This window comes from Salmo trutta, chromosome 6 (assembly GCF_901001165.1).
Source record: "Salmo trutta chromosome 6, fSalTru1.1, whole genome shotgun sequence".
Lineage (NCBI taxonomy): Eukaryota > Metazoa > Chordata > Actinopteri > Salmoniformes > Salmonidae > Salmo > Salmo trutta.
The window spans coordinates 30,317,916-30,337,704 of NC_042962.1; the positions used below are offsets into that span (position 1 = coordinate 30,317,916).

The 19,789-nt window shown below is 43.6% G+C and overlaps 1 protein-coding gene across 2 annotated transcripts in view; it reads right to left on the reverse strand.

Annotated features, from left to right (window-relative positions):
* Window positions 1–19,789, reverse strand: part of ptprn2 (protein tyrosine phosphatase receptor type N2) — a 277,091-nt gene that overhangs the window by 71,001 nt on the left and 186,301 nt on the right. For both annotated transcript variants that reach the window (XM_029756151.1, XM_029756150.1), the window contains exon 11: window positions 18,594–18,658. In XM_029756151.1, the coding sequence (XP_029612011.1) occupies window positions 18,594–18,658 (65 nt within the window). The remainder of the gene's footprint in view (window positions 1–18,593; window positions 18,659–19,789) is intronic.

Here is a 19,789-nt window from a genome sequence, read left to right on the forward strand (position 1 = left end):
GCTATATGCCGGTACACAAGAATAATACCAACTGGTGAGAAAACATGAGTGGCATAAAGGGGAGGAAATGATGAAGGTAATGAAGTCCAGGAGTGAATCCTAATGATTAACAGTGCATAATGATGAATCCCAGGACTGGTGGTTAGTATTCTGGCGATGTCGTACGCCGGAGGGGAGGTGCAAGAGAAGATGTGACAGTACCCCCCCCTCTGACGTGCGGCTCAAGCCGCAAGACAACGCCGACCAGAGGGACGACCCCGAGGAGCGGGTCGGTCCGGGCGGCGAAGGTGGAAATCATGGATGATGTTGGGGTCCAGAATGTCCACCGGAACCCAACACCGCTCCTCTGGGCCATACCCCTCCCAGTCCACCAGATACTGGAGCCGACCCCCACGACGTCGGGAGTCCAGTAGAGATCAGACAGCGTATATCGGACCCCATCAGTTTCTTGCAAGGCAGGTGGAGTGGGAGGTTCCTGGTAGAGAGCCAGATGCGGTCCCCAGGATGGAACACAGGGTTCTCACTGTGGTGGCAGTCTGAATGTTCCTTCTGACGATGGACGGCGCGGTGGAGTCTCACGTGCGAGTTGCTCCACATCTCCTTCGCACGCCGGAACCACTCATCTACCACAGGAGCTGTGGTCTGGCCCGGCGTCCACGGGGCCAGGGTCGGCTGGAAGAGGGTCAACCCAGTGGAGGAGTGATTTAGGGAGTTCTGGGCGTACTCTGCCCAGGGAAGGAATTGTGCCCACTCACCAGTCCAGACAGTGACTCCTCAGGAACCTCCCCAGCTCCTGGTTCATCCTCTCCACCTGTCCGTTGGACTGAGGCCGATACTCGGAAGTGAGGCTGACCGTGACCCCGAGCTTCTCCACATCCGTGATGTGAATTGTAGGCCCTCCGCAGGTCCAGTTTGGTGAAGAACTGGGCCCCGCGGAGCTGCTCGATGGCACCAACAGGAGAGGGTACCGATACTTCTCGGTGACGTCATTGAGTCCTCGGTAATCGATACATGGAGAAATCCTTTTGGAGCGCCTCGAATGTAATCCTCCATGGCCTGGGTCTCAGCCACAGACAGAGGGTAGATGCGTCTGAGCAGAGGTGTAGCACCGGAACAGGTCGATGGCACAGTCCCAGGGGTGATGAGGAGGGAGACAAGTAGCGCGGGGTCTTGGTGAATATCTCCTTTAGGTCCTGGTATTCCCCCAGGATGTTGGGCTGAAGGGCAACCATAGGACTCAACCGATGTGGAACCACAGGGGACAGGGAAGCAGGTCTTCCAGCATTCAGGTGACCAGTCTGATTTTCATCCTCGACCATGAGATGATAGGGTTATGGCGTTGGAGGCAAGGGAGGCCGAGGATGATTTTGTGACCTGGTGCACACCTGAAGAAAGAGATGCTCACCTGGTGATTGGACTCCACGGTGAGGGTGAGTGGTTGAGTGATGTGTGTGATGGTCCCAGATCCTAATGGCTGACAGTCGAGTCCTTGAACCGGAAAAGGAGAGGAGAGCGGATAGATGGTAATGTTGAGGGAGGAGGCAAGGGTCTGATCCATAAAGTTTCCAGCAGCACCAGAATCCACTAAAGCTGTAGAAACAGTACATGAGGGACAGTCAGCCAGAGGGATGGACACCAAAAAGAGTCTAGCAGGAACTGAATCTGGAAAACTCACTCCTGGACCAGGGGATGGAATGTCACATGTCTGTCCTTCTGCTCTAGTGGATCCCGGATTCTGAAGTACTGGACACCGCTGGAGCTTGTGCTCTCTTTTCCCACAGTTACAGACATAGCCCCAGCTGTATCTGTCTGCATCGTTCTGCCGCGGATAGGCATGTGACCCCTACCTCCATGGGTTCAGGCTCTGATCCCGAGTACTCGCCGAAGGAGGGAGAGAAGCAATGAGAATGCTGATGCTCCCGTAGAAGGTTATCCAGGCGGATGGCCATCGCAATGAGCGCATCCAGGGTGAGGTTGTCGTCCCGACAGGCCAGTTCCATCTGGACCTACTCGCGCAGACCTCTTCTGAATAGCGTGCGAAGTGCCGGCTCATTACATCTACTGGAAGCTGCTACTTTCCGGAAGGGGAGCGCATACTCAGCAGCCAACTGATTCCCCTGCTGTAGTTGAAGCAGACGTTCACCTCCCCCTCTGCGGGATGATCAAAAATGCATTTAAACAGAGCAATGAACCCCTCATAAGAATCTAGCTCCTCCTCTCCTCTCTCCCAGGCGGCCAACAGCCATCCCAATGCCCGCCCGGTCAGCAGAGAAATAACCGTGGCAACCTTAGACCTGTCGGTGGTGGGGGCTCCCAACTGGTGTGAAAAATACAGGGAGCACTGAAGGAGGAAGCAACGGCATTTGCATGGTGTACCGTCGAATTTATACGGGAGGGATAAACGGGCATCGCTGACCTTAGCGGGATGCTGAATGGGCTGTTGCGCTGGCTCCCTGGGTAGACTGGCTCTAGAGTATCCTCTGATGCTGGGCTGCAACGTCTCTCGGGGATGTTTGAGACGCTGCAGACTACCGAGAACCTCTTCCATGGCTGTCCCTAGTTGAGCCAGCTGGTCATGGTGTTGACGTAGAACGTACCCTTGTTCGTCGAGAGATTTCCAACTATCCTGCTGCTTCCATAGTTTGAGTTGGTATTCTGTAATAACTGCACTGCGAGTCGGAAAGCAGGTGAAATGTTTAAGAAAACAACAAAACCAGAAGAGACAATTCCATGTGGCTATACACCAGTACACAAGAATAATACCAACTGGTGAGAAAACATAAGAGAGTGACATATAAAGGGGAGGAAATTATGAAGGTAATGAAGTCCAGGTGTGAACCCTAATGATTAACAGGTGCGCCTAATGATGAGTGCCAGGTGGGCGTAATGATGAGTCCCAGGACCTGTGGTTAGTATTCTGGCGACGTCGTACGCCGGAGGGGGTGAGCAGGAGAAGATGTGACATATGGCAAACAGAAATCAAACCGGATGGATATCAGAAATAGATGGGAGAGGCTGAGGATGGAGGAAGGACAGGAGTAAAAACAAACAAAATAGAACTTTAGTAAAACAGACTGTCCATAAAATGTATATAGTATGTATAATCTGAAAGTAGAGGCCTAAGCATTGCTGTTCACTAGTTTACCACAATTAGGGGAGGGGTGGTAGGGTTAGAAAGGAATAAAGGAAAATATATTTAAAAAAAGATATGTACACAGTCGTAGCCAAAAGTTTTGAGAAAGACACAAATATTAATTTCCACAAAGTTTGCTGCTTCACTGTCTTTAGATATTTTTGTCAGATGTTACTATGGAATACTGAAGTATAATTACAAGCATTTCATAAGTGTCAAAGGCTTTAATTGACAATTACATTTAGTTGATGCAAAGAGTCAATATTTGCAGTGTTGACCCTTCTTTTTCAAGGCCTCTGCAATCCACCCTGGCATGCTGTCAATAAACTTCTGGTCCACATCCTGACTAATGGCAGCCCATTCTTGCATAATCAATGATTGGAGTTTTGTGGGTTTGTGGGTTTTTGTTTGTCCACCCGCCTCTTGAGGATTGACCACAAGTTCTCAATGGGATTAAGGTCTGGGGAGTTTCCTGGCCATGGACCTAAAATATTGATGTTTTGTTCCCCGAGCCACTTAGTTCACTTATGGCCAGGTGCTCCATTATGCCCGATCTTCCTGGATGGTTCGGAGAAGTTGCTCTCGAAGGATGTGTTGGTACCAATCTTTATTAATGGCTGTGTTCTTAGGCAAAATTGCGAGTGAGCCCACTCCCTTGGCTGAGAAGCAACCCCACACATGAATGATCTCAGGATGCTTTACTGTTGGCATGACACAGGACTGATGGTAGCGCTCACCTTGTCTTCTCCAGACAAGCTTTTTTCCAGATGCCCCAAACAATCGTAAGGGGATTCATCAGAGCAAATGACTTTACCCCAGTCCTCAGCAGTCCAATCAATCCCTGTACCTTTTGCAGAATATCAGTCTGTCCCTGATGTTTTTCCTGGAGAGAAGTGGCTTCTTTGCTGTCCTTCTTGACACCAGGCCATCCTCCAAAAGTCTTCTCCTCACTCTGCACGCAGATGCACTCACACCTGCCTGCTGCCATTCCTGAGCAAGCTCTGTACTGGTGGTGCCCCGATCCCGCAGCTGAATCTACTTTATGAGACGGTCCTGGCGCTTGCTGGACTTTCTTGGGCGCCATGAAGCCTTCTTCACAACAATTGAACCCCTCTTCTTGAAGTTCTTGATGATCCGATAAATGGTTGATTTAGGTGCAATCTTACTGGCAGCAATATCCTTGCCTGTGAAGCCCTTTTTGTGCAAAGCAATGATGACGGCACGTGCTTCTTTGCAGGTAACCATGGTTGACAGAGGAAGAACAATGATTCCAAGCACCACCCTCCTTTTGAAGCTTCTAGTCTGTTATTCGAACTCAATCAGCATGACAGAGTGATCTCCAGCCTTGTCCTCGTCAACACTCACACCTGTGTTAACGAGAGAATCACTGACATGATGTCAGCTGGTCCTTTTGTGGCAGGGCTGAAATGCAGTGGAAATGTTTTTTGGGGGATTCAGTTCATTTGCATGGCAAAGAGGGACTTTGCAATTAATTGCAATTCATCTGATCACTCTTCATAACATTCTGGAGTATATACAAATTGCCATTATACAAACTGAGGCAGCAGACTTTGTGAAAATTAATATTTGTGTCATTCTCAAAACTTTTGGCCACGACAGTATGTATGTATGTATGTATGTATGTATGTATGTATGTATGTATGTATGTATGTATGTATGTATGTATGTATGTATGTATGTATGTATGTAGAGTTGAAGTCTGAAGTTTACATACACCTTAACCAAATACATTTAAACTCAGTTTTCACAATTCCTGACATTTAATCCTAGTAACAATTCCCTGTTTTAGGTCGTGTAGGATCACCACTTTATCGTAAGAGTGTGAAATGTCAGAATAATAGTAGAGAGAATTATTTATTTCAGCTTTTATTTTTTTCATCACATTCCCAGTGGGTCAGAAGTTTACATACATTCAATTAGTATTTGGTAGCATTGCCTTTAAATTGTTTTACTTGGGTCAAACGTTTCGGGTAGCCTTCCACAAGCTTCCCACAATAAGTTGGGTGAATTTTGGCCCATTCCTCCTGACAGAGCTGGTGTAACTGGGTCAGGTTTTTAGGCGTCCTTGCTCGCACACGCTTTTTCAGTTCTGCCCACAAATGTTCTATGGGATTGAGGTCAGGGCGTTTGTGATGGCCACTCCAATACCTTGACTTTGTTGTCCTTACGCCATTTTGCCACAACTTTGGAAGTATGCTTGGGGTCATTGTCCATTTGGAAGACCCATTTGCAACCAAGCTTTAACTTCCTGACTGATGTCTTGAGATGCTGCTTCAATGTATCCACGTAATTGTCCTTCCATCATAAATCCATCTATTTTGTGAAGCGCACCAGTCCCTCCTGCAGCAAAGCACCCCCACAACATGATGCTGCCACCCCCGTGCTTCATGTTTGGGATGGTGTTGTTCGGCTTGCAAGCCTCCCCCTTTTTCCTCAAAACATAAATATGGTCATTATGGCCAAACAGTTCTATTTTTGTTTCATCAGACCAGAGGACATTTCTCCAAAAAGTACGATCTTTGTCCCCATGTGCAGTTGCAAACCGTAGTCTGTCTTTTTTATGGCAGTTTTGGAGCAGTGGCTTCTTCCTTGCTGAGTGGTCTTTCAGGTTATGTCGATATAGGACTCGTTTTACTGTGGATATATATACTTTTGTACCTGTTTCCTCCAGCATCTTCACAAGGTCCTTTGCTGTTGTTCTGGGATTGATTATCACTTTTCACATCAAAGTACGTTCATCTCTAGGAGACAGAACACGTCTCCTTCCTGAGCGGTATGACGACAGCGTGGTCCCATGGTGTTTATTTGCGTACTATTGTTTGTACAGATGAACGTGGTACCTTCAGGCGTTTGGAAATTGCTCCCAAGGATGAACCAGACTTGTGGAGGTCTACAATTTATTTTCTGAGGTCTTGGTTGATTTCTTTTGATTTTCTCATGATGTAAAGCAAAGAGGCACTGAGTTTGAAGGTAGGCCTTGAAATTCATTCACAGGTACACCTCCAGTTGACTCAAATTATGCCAATTAGCCTATCAGAAGTTTCTAAAGCCATGACATCATTTTCTGGAATTTTCCAAGCTGTTTAAAGGCACAGTCACCTTAGTGTATGTAAACTTCTGACCCACTGGAATTGTGATACAGTGAATTATAAGTGCAATTATCTGTCTGTAAACAATTGTTGGAAAAATTACTTGTGTCATGCACAAAGTAGATGTCCTAACTGACTTGCCAAAATTAGTTTGTTAACAATACATTTGTGGAGTGGTTGAAAAATGAGTTTTAATGACTCCAACCTAAGTGTACGTAAACTTCCGACTTCAACTGTACATTTTCAGATATTACATGTTTCTAATTTTAACAGAAAGTGGTTTCATTTCAAGTTAGAGTGTACTGTTAGCTAGCCTATGTTACGTGTATGATCTTATTATTCGTATCTCAGAGCCAGTTGCTTGGCTAATTATAGCCTAATGTTAGCTAGCTAACATTGAACCTGGTTGGTTAGCTACCTGCAGATTCATGCAGGGAAGTAACATCATGAGTTGGGATTATGATTAATTGTTTAGCTAGCTAGCTAGCTAGCTACATGTCTTAACAATAGACTCCACTATGCAAGTATCCATTTCAATAGAATGTCACTGCAACAACTGTTGATAGATGGTAGCTGGTAAATTCACTCTGGCTATCTACTCCAATTTCAGACCATGGGTAAAATAGTCTAGCTAGTTAGCTAGCTACATTTTCAGATATTACACGTTTCTAATTTTGACATAAAGTATTTTCATTTCAAGTTAGTGTACTGTTTGCTAGCTAGCTAACGTTAGCTGGCTTGCTAGCTAACGTAACGTGTATGATCTTATTATTCGTATATCAAAGCCATTTGCTTGGCTAGTTATAGCCTAATGTTAGCTAGCTAACATTGAACCTGGTTGGTTAGCTACCTGCAGATTAATGCAGGGTAGTAATGTCATGAGTTGGGATTATGGTTCATTGTTTAGCTAGCTAGCTACATGTCTTAACAAAAGACTCCACTATGCAAGTAACCATTTCAGGTGGGTTCATAAATTCTGTCTGGCCATTTACTCTTGTCTGAGTGTGCCAGTGCAGAAGAACTGAAGAATTTACAAACGCTCAACACCCGTTGAATATGGCCGGTGTCAGTAAACGTCGGCAAAAAAAAGCATAATTCAATTGTTGCCAGCAGCACAGTTAGTCACCAAAGCTCTGGATAACATGAAAACAGCCTTAATAGCACTGCTACTGCGAGTAAAATGGCCAGAGTGTGGTGCTCTCTCATTTGTGTCTGGAAGTAACTAGCAAGCTAGCCAGTTAGCTTGGGTGCTTTACTGCCGTTGTGAGGTCAAAACGTTCGGATCAACCCTACTCAGCGCATTGGTGACTGCAACTGTGCTGTCAGATTGTATGTTCGTAAATTCAGAGCATTTCGCTCTAGGACCATTCAGAGCGCACACTGGACGCTCTGAATTTACGAACGGACAATCTGACAGCACAGTTGCATTCACCAACGCTCTGGATAATACAACAGCCTAACCAGCTCTGCTAGTGCGAGTAATGTTCAGTGAGCTGTTCTCTCATTTGTGTCTGGAAGTAGCTAGCAAGTTCACTTGGGAGCTTGGCTGCTGTTGTTAATGCAGAACGCTTGGATCAACCTTTAAAGAGATGGGTGTGGCTAACGCTTAAGAGGGTGTGAATGATGCTGAATGGGTGTAGACAAAGAAGGGCTCTCCAGTAGTAGTAGTACAAAAACGTTTATCAACTTTCAAAGCAGAATTACTTTCCCATTGTTCCTCAACTGTATGAAATACCATTTTCTAGCTCTGAGTCTCTACTTTTATCTCTACTTTTTGTGTAAAAAACACAATTTCAAATTATGCTACATAAGACCGATTTGAGCCGGTCGTCACATTTTGACTCTCGGCTGGTGATCAATAACGGTAGGTCACAGGCAGACAAATAAAATATCCTCATGATCTGTGGAGTCCCGGCTTTCGGTGCATATCAATGTATTCTGTGTTTCTTTCGTTTATGCCTCACAATGCTAACCGGAATGTAGGTAGCAGCCATTTTGAAATTAGGTCATCGGCTCGGCCTGCCCTTATAAATTCGTATGGCCATATATGGTAGTAAGTCATACCAAAGACTTGAAGGCACCGATCAATAGCCAATATACTCAGCTTTCCGCAGACACCCTGCTTTTGCAGATAGTGGCTACCGTTCTCATACCAGACTGAATTGAATAAAACAAATCCAATAGGGTCCCCAAATATGGGGACTTTACATTCAAAAGTTAAATATAAAATCTATGTCAATCCAAATGGCAAAATATTTATAGGCGGGAACCCAATCGATGGGAGAACCATCCAACGAATAAATATGTAGTCCATCTGAATTTTTTTTGTGAGAATCAGAGAACAACATATATTTAGCCCGCATTAAGTGCACGTTTTAAACCAACCAGGGCTTTCTGTAAGGTAACAAGGTTAGATTGCAGCTCTAACATAGCCTGGTCAATAGTTGGGGCAAAGGCATACATAACAGTTTTAAGAAATAGACCAATATTATTTATAGAAATTCTAAAGAGGACAGGTCCCAATACTGACATAATTTGGAAATTGTAAGGTAGTTACCTAAGTCAGAAGGATCTCCTCCTTTATGTTGGGGGAGGACATGTGCCGCTTTTCAGATCTTAGGGATAACACCAGAAACAATTGTCAATTAAAAAATATAGGCCAATGTTTCTGCAATAAGTCGGGCAGTAAGAAGGGATCAAGTGAATCAGCGTCTATGGATTGTTTAACATCAATCTTTAGCAAAGCACTTAATACATCATAGACATCAAATGGTTAAAATGAAAATAAAGTATGTGGGTCTGTTTGTGCATCATTCGCTACTATCTGTTTTGAGATGACTAAAGGACTCCCTCTAGTGAAATGAGATGAATTTTCAGAGACTATCCTTTCAAACAGGTGGCCAGCTGAAGCAAAATGGTTATTAAAAGCACCACAAATTCCCATGTTGTCTGGTATGGGACCAAAACCTGCAGGGGCAACGAAGGGGTGGAGTTTTGTTTTTCAAAGATTTGACATCTTTCCAGAAATTGGTTGTATTACCACCACTCTCCGATACACAATTCAAGGAATATGTTGATTTAGCTTTTCTAACCAGAGATAGGGGAAATGGTGATACCTAGTCAGTTGTACAACTGAATGCCATCAACTGAAATGTGTCTTCCGCATTTAACCCAACCCCTCTGAATCAGAGAGGTACGGGGGCTGCTTTAATCGACATCTACATCTTCGACACCTGGCGAACAGTGGGTTAACTGCCTTGCTCAGGGGCAGAACGACAGATTTCTACCTTGTCGGCTCGGAGATTCAATCCAGCAACCTTTCGGTTAATGCCCCAACGCCCAAGGCTACCTGCCGCCCCAATAGATAGACATCTATTTCTTAAATGTCTGAAGGACTGCCAATCAGACGTAGAATCAGTCAGTCTAGCCTTAGCCCAAGCAACATATATTTCCTGTCATTTCTTAGACAATTCATACATGAACCGAGGATTAGATCTGTATTTTACCCTTAGCCTTTTGTATGGCACATGTTTATCTGCAACAGAGTTAAACAGGGAAATAAAAGGGCCTGATCAGAGTCAGTGATAGTCGACACAACCCAACAGTCACTCAGACAAAACATTTTGCTCATTAAAATTCCAGAAAAATACGTGAGCGAGATTTATGTATCTTAACATCTGTTATGCAGGCAACAGGACAATGGTCACTGAACTTATTAGCAAATGTACCATTGGCTGTATATTTATGAGGGGCTTTTGTTTGAAAAATATCTCGAAGGGTAGATTTTTCAGGGTGTTTAAAGTTGGGGCTAGTTGGTTTAGTTATCAGCTCAGTTAGATGTAGCGCAGTACAAATATCTTTCTGCGTATCAAATACTGGCATCAACCAATCCAGATTAAGATAACCCAAAATGAATCATTCTGATTGCGCATAGCAGGTCAGACAATTTGCTCAGGCATGCTCCGGAGCTTTGGCGCCTACTAAGTATTTTTAAAGTATTTCCCCTGCTTTGGGCTGGATGTGTCAATGTGTAGTTCATAATGCATAATCTATGAGTAGAATTACTGTTTTACCACAATTAGCAACAAGATCCCTAGTTTGAACGTAACTGTTTTACTTGAAGCTGTACTGCGCCATTTTCCCTACAGCCCCCTAGCAATTTGAGTTCAACCAATGAGCTTCAGCCCCTCGCCATATGAGTGACAGCTAGCAATATGCACATAATGCACCCACAGCAAAGCAGAGAGAGCGCAATGATGTGGTGCACAGATCTGCACATACTGAAGTAGTATGCAATTTTCGGGTACCACTTTTGGCACATGAGTGCTACTATTAGAACTAATGGAAAAAAAGTATACAAACGTACCGGAGAATGCCTATAAGAGAAATTTTACATTTTAGATTTTCAATCTGATACAAGATGATTCTGTTAAGGTTGTGTTTAAATTGCATCCTAATCTCCCACATTGTAATCTCGTTCATTAGACATTCATTAGACAGACTTTTGTTTGAGGTGTCTCTCTACTAAAAGTCTACTAAATCAAATTTGCCAGTAATATACTACAGTGTTGTGACCTGGCTGTGGCAGAGAGAGCAGATAACAGCCATTAGAGATAGTGTTTCTGCTGAGGCTGTTAAGGTGTGAAGGACATGCGGCATTGGTTGTTGAAGCAACAGATAAATGTGTGTGTCCTGCTGCCGATGAAGAGGTTTACACGGGCTGATAAAAGCTTTCAAGGTCAGAGCTCTATAGAGGGTGTTTGTTATGCATCCCAAATGGCACCCTATTCCCTTTATATTGCAATATTTTTGACCAGGGCCCAGATTTCTGACCTAGGCTAATAAACTCTGAATCATCCTCCACTGACTTTATTTTGTGTTATTAGGGCATAATAAACACCTTATAAATACATCGTAGGTGATTAATAAGTGCTAACATAAAGTGCTGTTATAAAAATACAACACCTTGAAAATACAATACTTTGGGAATAGGGCTTTGTATCCCATTGTAGCAATATTATTTTCACAACTCATAGATATGCAGCAGTGCTACCCGCCACCCCCTGTTCCACCACCCTAAACCTATTTGTTGACACAAGTGCTGTATTTACAGCTGTTTAAAAGTTGCAAATGAGAAGGTGAGTGTGAACACAGGGCTAATAGAGACATTTATTTTCATATTGAGTTGCTAGCAGAGCCTGGCAACACATCACCCTAGTAGTCCCTCAGAAAGCAACACCTTGAGTCTCACCTCCTCACAGTCCCAACAAATAACTACTTTTATTATTTCCCCAATTACTTTCCCAATCTTTCCCCAAATGAACATTACAAAGTTGAATCTGGCATTCCTCAAGGTTCTGTGCTTGGACGCCTTTTATTTTCGCTATTATTTTCTCTTAAAAATGTTGTTATTATGCAAAGACTGTTGTAAAAAAATACAATAACAGGATCAGTGTTTAAAATGAAAAAGGTCTGTTAATATTTTTTTTTACAATTCAGAACACGTTTACAGCCAAACTAGATTGACAATGAACTAAATGAAACTAGATTGAAAATTAGCTAAATGAAAAGTACTTAAAAGGTGCAATATGTAGAAATCGCTTCGGTATGCTCTGCTCCAGAGAGTAGCAAACGGCACCCTATTCCCTATATAGTGCACTACTTTTGAACAGGGCACATGGGACACTGGTCAAGAGTAGAGCACTATGTTGAAAATAGGGTACCATTCGGAACTCAGGCTATTATGTGCCCATTATTGTTGATCATACTGCATATACAGTAGGACTATCATTTACATGTTACATGTTCAAATATTTTCCAATGGCATTGCTCTTAAGCTTGCCTGCACATTCCTTATGGTGCAGGAAATTGTCAAGAAAGCCTCCAAATCCAGTTGCCAGAGGTCATCTTTGCCCGTGACCTTTCACTGAGATTAGTTTTGCACATGCTTCTCCAGTACTCTTATTGGGAGAGACCATGAGTGCTTTCCTACATTCTAAGATGGTGGCATTTACTGCCGACATTTCCTCCTACTTGACATATGATAGGATTATATACTAATGTTTATTTCTCTGCATCCACTTCTGTTAAGTGGCTGAGAGAAATCGAATGGAAATCCTTAAAGGTTCCAGCAATTCCGCAGCGAAAGCCATCACAAGTAAACAGACACAATGATACACAGACCACAAACACACCCCCTTACAGAAAAACCACAGGATTTCACATGTGGAAAATCACGTTTTCACAGGTGTAGTTTCATGTTATCACATTAACTTTACATAAGATCCCATATGATCATATGAAAACGTGTTTTTGGAACACTTCACATGTTCACATGTGAAATTCATGTGTTTTTTTTTCTGTAAGGGATGTGAACACATGTATACAAGTCTCGTTAATGTATGTTATGTGCATAGACACATAGACATCCCTAACAGCACACATCATATGCAAAACATGCACACACGCACGCACGCACGCACGCACGCACGCACGCACACACACACACACACACACACACACACACACACACACACACACACAACCCTGTGCGGAGATCCCTGCCTGCCATATATAATTTACAATTGGTGGTTGAGTAATCAGTTGACGTGCAGCTCAGGGAGTTCTGTGGTTAATGAGTGCCTCTCCACATAAGCAGTTTACAGGAGTTATCGAAAACATGAGGCTTCTGTCAAATTGTCAATGAATCTCAATTTACCCACAAACTTAATCACATGGGGAAGGTTTAATACGGGCAGGCAACTATAAACGCCCAGCTTTCTCTCCCTAAAGCCTGTCGCATGCTTCCCAGTCTAAACAGTTTGTGCACATATTATGACGACATTTTGTGACGTTTTTGTTCCTTTCGGTATTCGGAAAGTTTATTTTCCGGCTGTTCACGCACAAATGTTTTTCATGAGGCAAGTCCAAGTTTGGTAGCCGAATTTTACGCCCATTCATCAGTGATTGAGCAACATTAGGGATAGGAACTATGGATGGGATTCCTCAATGAAGTGTTTGCTGTCATTCAACGAGAGAGAGGAGAGAGCGCAGCAGCTAGGCCCTAATGTCTGCAGTACGCTATTAGTTTTCATGCACATTTTTTCGCTTGAGAAGTACTGCAGCAAACATCTTAGCTAGATGTAAAATTGCGCGACTAAGAGCTCCTCGGCAAATAAGTCCAAATGAATTACAGATTATTTTGAGGAAGTGTTATGGCTATGCTGTTGCTACGGTGGCTCAAGAGGGACAAACAAGAGTAATATTGCCGCTTTTTTTCTCGTTTTTCAAGCGAAGGTCTTTAGGGAGTTTGCGAGCACAGATGTTCGCTTTACCATAGCTGAGTTCTGCTAGGAGCAAACCGAACATATGTATGCGGATGCCTTTACACTGTATTCAGAAGTACTGATAAAAAAGACAACTGGTATGCTGATAAACATATATTCTTAAAAAACAGCCGCTATTAATGTAAAAGCAATGATTTTAAAATAACGCTGATCAAATGAGAAACCCTCAGTGATCTTGTTGTATTGAAGAACACGATATATGGTCTTCCACTGTGATGGTGCCACCTTTTAACATCCATTTTGTGATTCATTATTTATCATATTTTTTTTCTTTTCAGGAGGAGATAATGACAGCATCATCCTCTCACCTGTGGATAGGCCGAGGGGTGTGAGGAAGGGTGTATGTGCATTGGGGAGGGGTGTGGGTGGTGACACCAGAGGCGGCGGCTGTCTGTCAGGACTCCCCAGGCAACCCAGCGAGGACGTCTGACCGAGACACCCCCCCTCCCAACCCCGCCCTGTCCCCCAGCCACTTACCCACCCGTCCCCCTCCTCAGAACCTCCACTGGAACCAGCCACACTGTGTCTATCTCTGCATACTGCTGGCTAACGCAAACCATTGCAGCAGGAGTCTGCAACCCTCGGGTCCTGCGCCATTTCTCGCTCGCTCACGCTCTCTCTCTCTCTCTCACACTCACACTCCAGATGCGCAGTGACTCCTCGACCCCTCCTGAACACGAACAGGACGGGAGGATGAAAAGTGGAGAGGATGCACAGTCACGGAGCTCTGTGTGCCTTTTAGGAACATCTCTCCACAAAACGGAAGACTGCTGAAACTGTATGGTATGATCTGTACTAGAGGCTGATTCTCCAACCGGCTGCCTGGTGGTGCTGTGAGGTGTATGCACATTTATATTCTCTGTAGGATTTTCATTTACTGTCAATGTCGACATTTCACATCCCTAGTGATAAACACTGATGATAGAGTGCTGGAATTGAGATGAACAAAAACATTGTATATATTAGGCTTTCTACCGCCCCTCTCCTATTACCCCTCTTGCCCTTCTCGCTTTTCCCTAAGATAGTTTTTCACACATTCACAGGAGTGCTGTTATGGAGACACTAACGTGATCTGGACAGCAATCTATCTCCTTGATAAAACATAACCGCAACTTAAATGACTTACAAAATGTCATGCTTATTAAAGTGTAATTACTTAAATAGGGTGGCAAATGTAGCTAATGAGTTGCAAAACAGGGATATTTTTAAGAAAACGGGTTCTGGAAAATCTATAGGAGGACCAGATATTATGAAGTCTACCGATTAGCATCCCATCTCCTCACTTTGACATTAGCTTATCTTCGTCGACATCTTCTGCTATCGACGTCCGTGTTATCAGGACATCTTCCTAAGCTGTTTTGTCATTTGTCCCCTTTTTAACAAAGACAGACAGGGTGAGGACAGGACGGAGAGGCTCTGGTTGTGTCCCAAATTGCACCATATCCCCTATGTAGTGCACTACTTTAGACCGGAGCCCAATGGGGACGCACCCTGTGTCAGCTCCACTCTCAATACTCTTAAAAAAAACAGGTTGGTTGGTTCCATGCAAGAGCAGGCACTCTCTGATGTAAGCCTGTGCTATAGTGGAGAACTCCTCCAATTTGATTGGATCTCTTACGACATGATATAAACCCCATAACATCTAACTGGTTGTGCCTTTATGAACTTATTCTCATTTACTTTCTTTGTCAATTTATGCACACATTGGTCTTGTGTTTTGAAGGCTAATGCATAGTTACTGAGACATACACAGGCGCACACATACACCCATGAGCTCACACACACACACACACACACACACACACACACACACACACACACACACACACACACACACACACACACACACACACACACACCGTCTGTCTCTGATTTCCCACTCCTGAGGTAAAAGATAGATCCCGCCCTCACTCACTCACTCAGGTTTCCGCAGAGAACTTATCATTTTTCCATTATTTAACTAGGCAAGTCAGTTAAGAACAAATTCTTATTTTCGATGACGGCCTAGGAACAGTGGGTTAACTGCCTTGTTCAGGGGCAGAACGACAGATTTTTACCTTGTCAGCTCGGGGATTTGGTCTTGCAACCTTTCGGTTACTAGTCCAACGCTCTAACCACTAGGCTACCTGCAGCTAATTATCTACAAATAGGTCCAATATGACAAACCACAGCCTTCCATCAATGTTTGCCTTGTGTAAGAGGAGAAAAAGAGAGTCAGGCAGATAGAGGACGAGTGAATTGTAGATGAGGTAAAGGAAAGGAAAGAGGGCGGGTAAAAAAAGAGGGAGGTAAACGCATAAACATAAGAAATTGAGATAAAATAAAACAACAAGCGAATGTAGAGAACGTGTGACAGAGATGGCCATAGGAGGACAGCGAGTGAAGGATTGACCAAGGAAAACGCTCCCGACTATGTTATGCCTGTTGCCATTGACGACGGCAGCAGCACACACACAGGCCACATCCATTTAGTTCCCAGCATGCCTCGTGATAATCTTCATGGCTCACAGTGCCATCGCTGTCTGTCTCATTTCCATAGAAAAACTCATTTAGACGCGGGTCTGCTAGGAGGACTCCAGCGCATCAATGGCTGCTTGATTAGATCCTCACCTCCAATATGCACATTGCTAGCTACATTTGAATATCTATTAGCAGCGTCACCAATGAATGAATGCACATCTCCCCTGCTCTCATGCCCACGCTCATCTTAAGTATACTTCTGCACTGCTCTTAATTTTGGGTAGCCACAAAGTGACAGCTCTCCAGATAATCCGCTTATTGTTCCTTCCCTGAGCCACTATCATCTGCTATTTAAAGTGTCAAAACGCACTGCGCTTTGTCTTGTTGTTCTTTATTCTCCATGGGAACCAACGATCCTAAGGAGGACAGGAAATGAATACAGAGGATGTGTATCAAAGCGACACGTTTAACAGGAAATACATTTGGCATTCATTTCGGCTCAAGATCAATGTCTGGTTGCATAATGGCAGCCTCATAAAGGATGCAGGCGGTATGGATGGTAGCAGAAGGTAGCGTGGTGATTAAATGCCAAGTTGCCACATCTGGATCCATATCCCTGGAGAACACCCCAGTCAAATCAAATCAGAGCGCAGTGTACAGAGATCTGGAACATTTCAGGTTTGGTTAAGTTCCTTTACAATGATGTTGCATGTTGGGGTGTTGGGAGGACAAGCTCAGTATTCTCTTTAGGGATTTTACTTGGTAAAATCTAATGATACAATCTTACAAAAATTGTATTCAATATACAGTTGAAGTCGGAACTTCAACTTAGCCAAATACATTTAAACTCATTTTTCACAATTCCTGACACTTAATCCTAGTAAACATTCCCTGTCTTAGGTCAGTTAGGATCACCATTGTATTTTAAGAATGTGAAATGTCAGAATAATTGTAGAGAGATTGATTTATTTCAGCTATTATTTCTTTCGTCGCATTCCCAGTGGGTCAGAAGATTACATACACTCAATTAGTATTTGGTAGTATTGAGTTTAAATTGTTTAACTTGGGTCAAACGTTTCGGGTAGCCTTCCACAAGCTTCCCAAAATAAGTTGGGTGAATTTTGGCCCATTCCTTCTGACAGAGCTGGTGTAACTAAGTCAGGTTTGTAGGCCTCCTTGCTCGCACACGCTTTTTCAGTTCTTCCCACAAATTTTCTATAGGATTGAAGTCAGGGCTTTGTGATGGCCACCCCAATACCTTGACTTTGTTGTCCTTAAGCCATTTTGCCTCCACTTTGGAAGTATGCTTGGGGTCATTGTCCATTTGGAAGACCTATTTGCGACCAAGCTTTAACTTCCTGACTGATGTCTTGAGATGCTGCTTCAATATATCCAGGTAATTGTCCTTCCCTCATGATGCCATCTATTTTGTGAAGTGCACCAGTCCCTCTTGCAGCAAAGCACCCCCACATAATGATGCTGCCACCCCTGTGCTTCATGGTTGGGATGGTGTTGTTCGGCTTGCAAGCTTCCCCCTTTTTCCTCAAAACATAACGATGGTCATTATGGCCCAACAGTTCTATTTTTGTTTCATCAGACCAGAGGACATTTCTCCAAAAAGTACGATCTTTGTCCCCATGTGCAGTTGCAAACCGTAGTCTGGCTTTTTTATGGCTGTTTTGGAGCAGTGGCTTCTTCCTTGCTGAGCGGCCTTTCAGGTTATGTCCGATATAGGACTTGTTTTACTGTGGATATAGATACTTTTGTACCTGTTTCCTCCAGCATCTTCACAAGGTCCTTGCTGTTGTTCTGGGATTGATTTGCACTTTTCGCACCAAGTACGTTCATCTCTAGGAGACTGAACACGTCTCCTTCCTGAGCGGCATGACGGTTGCGTGGTCCCATGGTGCTTATACTTGTGTACTATTGTTTCTACAGATGAACGTGGTACCTTCAGGCGTTTGGAAATTGCTCCCAAAGATGAACCAGACTTGTGGAGGTCTACATTTTTGGCTGATTTCTTTTGATTTCCCATGAAGTCAAGCAAAGAGGCACCGAGTTTGAAGGTAGGCCTTGAAATACATTCACAGGTACACCTCCAGTTGACTCAAATGATGTCAATTAGCCTAACAGAAGCTTCTAAAGCCATGACCTCATTTTCTGGATTTTCCCAAGCTGTTTAAAGGCATTAAAGGCACAGGCAACTTAGTGCATGGAAACTTCTGACCCACTGGAATTGTGATACAGTGAATTATAAATGAAATAATCTGTCTGTAAACAATTGTTGGAAAAATTACTTGTGTCATGCACAAAATAGATGTCCTAACTGACTTGCCAAAACTATAGTTTGTTAACAAAAAATTTGTGGAGTGGTTGAAAAACGAGTTTTAATGACTCCAACCTAAGTGTATGTAAACTTCCGACTTAAGAATAATCTATACTCAGCACAGAAATAGAATAATTAGAAAGGGCATCCTCATTTAAGTCAATGATTATAGTTCTGTGGTTCCCAGCTTACTAGATAGATGATGGAACAGGACTTACATCGCTGACTCCAGCCTCCAGGATCTTCACACCAGTCTCCTTCTCCAGCTGTTTCTTCTGCTGAACTACATGGGGAGAAACAAAAAAAAAGGCAAGAGTTGTGTGTGAGTGTAATTGTTATATACATTACCACTCAAAAGTTTGGACACACCTACTCATTCAAGGGGTTTTCTTTATTTTTACTTCATTCTACATTGTATAATAATAGTGAAGACATCAAAACTATGAAATAACACTTGTAGTAATGTATGTAGTAACCAAAAAAGTGTAAAACAAGTGTAAAACAAATCAAAATATATGACACTCTTCAAAGTAGTCACCCTTTGCCTTGATGATAGCTTTGCACGCGTTTGGCATTCTCTCAACCAACTTCAACTGGAATGCTTTTCCAACAGTCTTGAAGGAGTTCCCACATATGCTGAGCACTTGTTGAATGCTTTTCCTTCACTCTGCGGTCCAGCTCATCCCAAACCATGTCAATTGGGTTGAGGTCGGGTGATTGTGGAGGCCAGTACTCCATCACTCTCCTTCTTGGTCAAATAGCCCTTACACAGCCTTGAGGTGTGTTGGATCATTGTCCTGTTTGAAAAACAAATGATAGTCCCACTAAGCGCAAACCAGATGGGATGGCACATCGCTGCAGAATGCTGTGGTAGCCATGCTGGTTAAGTGTGCCTTGAATTGTAAATAAATCACCAAAAGTGACACCAGCAAAGCACTCCCACACCATCACACCTCCTCCTCCATGCTTCATGGTGTGAACCACCCATGCGGAGATCATCCGTTCACCTACTCTGCGTCTCACAAAGACACAGCGGTTGGAACCAAAAATCTCAAATTTGGACACATCAGACCAAAGGACAGATTTCCATCGGTCTAATGTCCATTGCTCGTGTTTCTTGGCCCAAGCAAGTCTCTTCTTCTTATTGGTGTCCTTTAGTAGTGGTTTCTTTGTAGCAATTTGACCATGAAGGCCTAATTCACACAGTCTCCTCTGAACAGCTGATGTTGAGATGTGTCTGTTACTTGAACTCTGTGAAGCATTTATTTGGGCTGCAATCTGAGGCTGGTAACTCTAATGAACTTATCCTCTGCAGCAGAGGCAACTCTGGGTCTTCCTTTCCTGTGGCGGTCCTCATGAGAGCCAGTTTCATCATAGCACTTGATGTTTTTTGCGACTGCACTTGAACATTTTC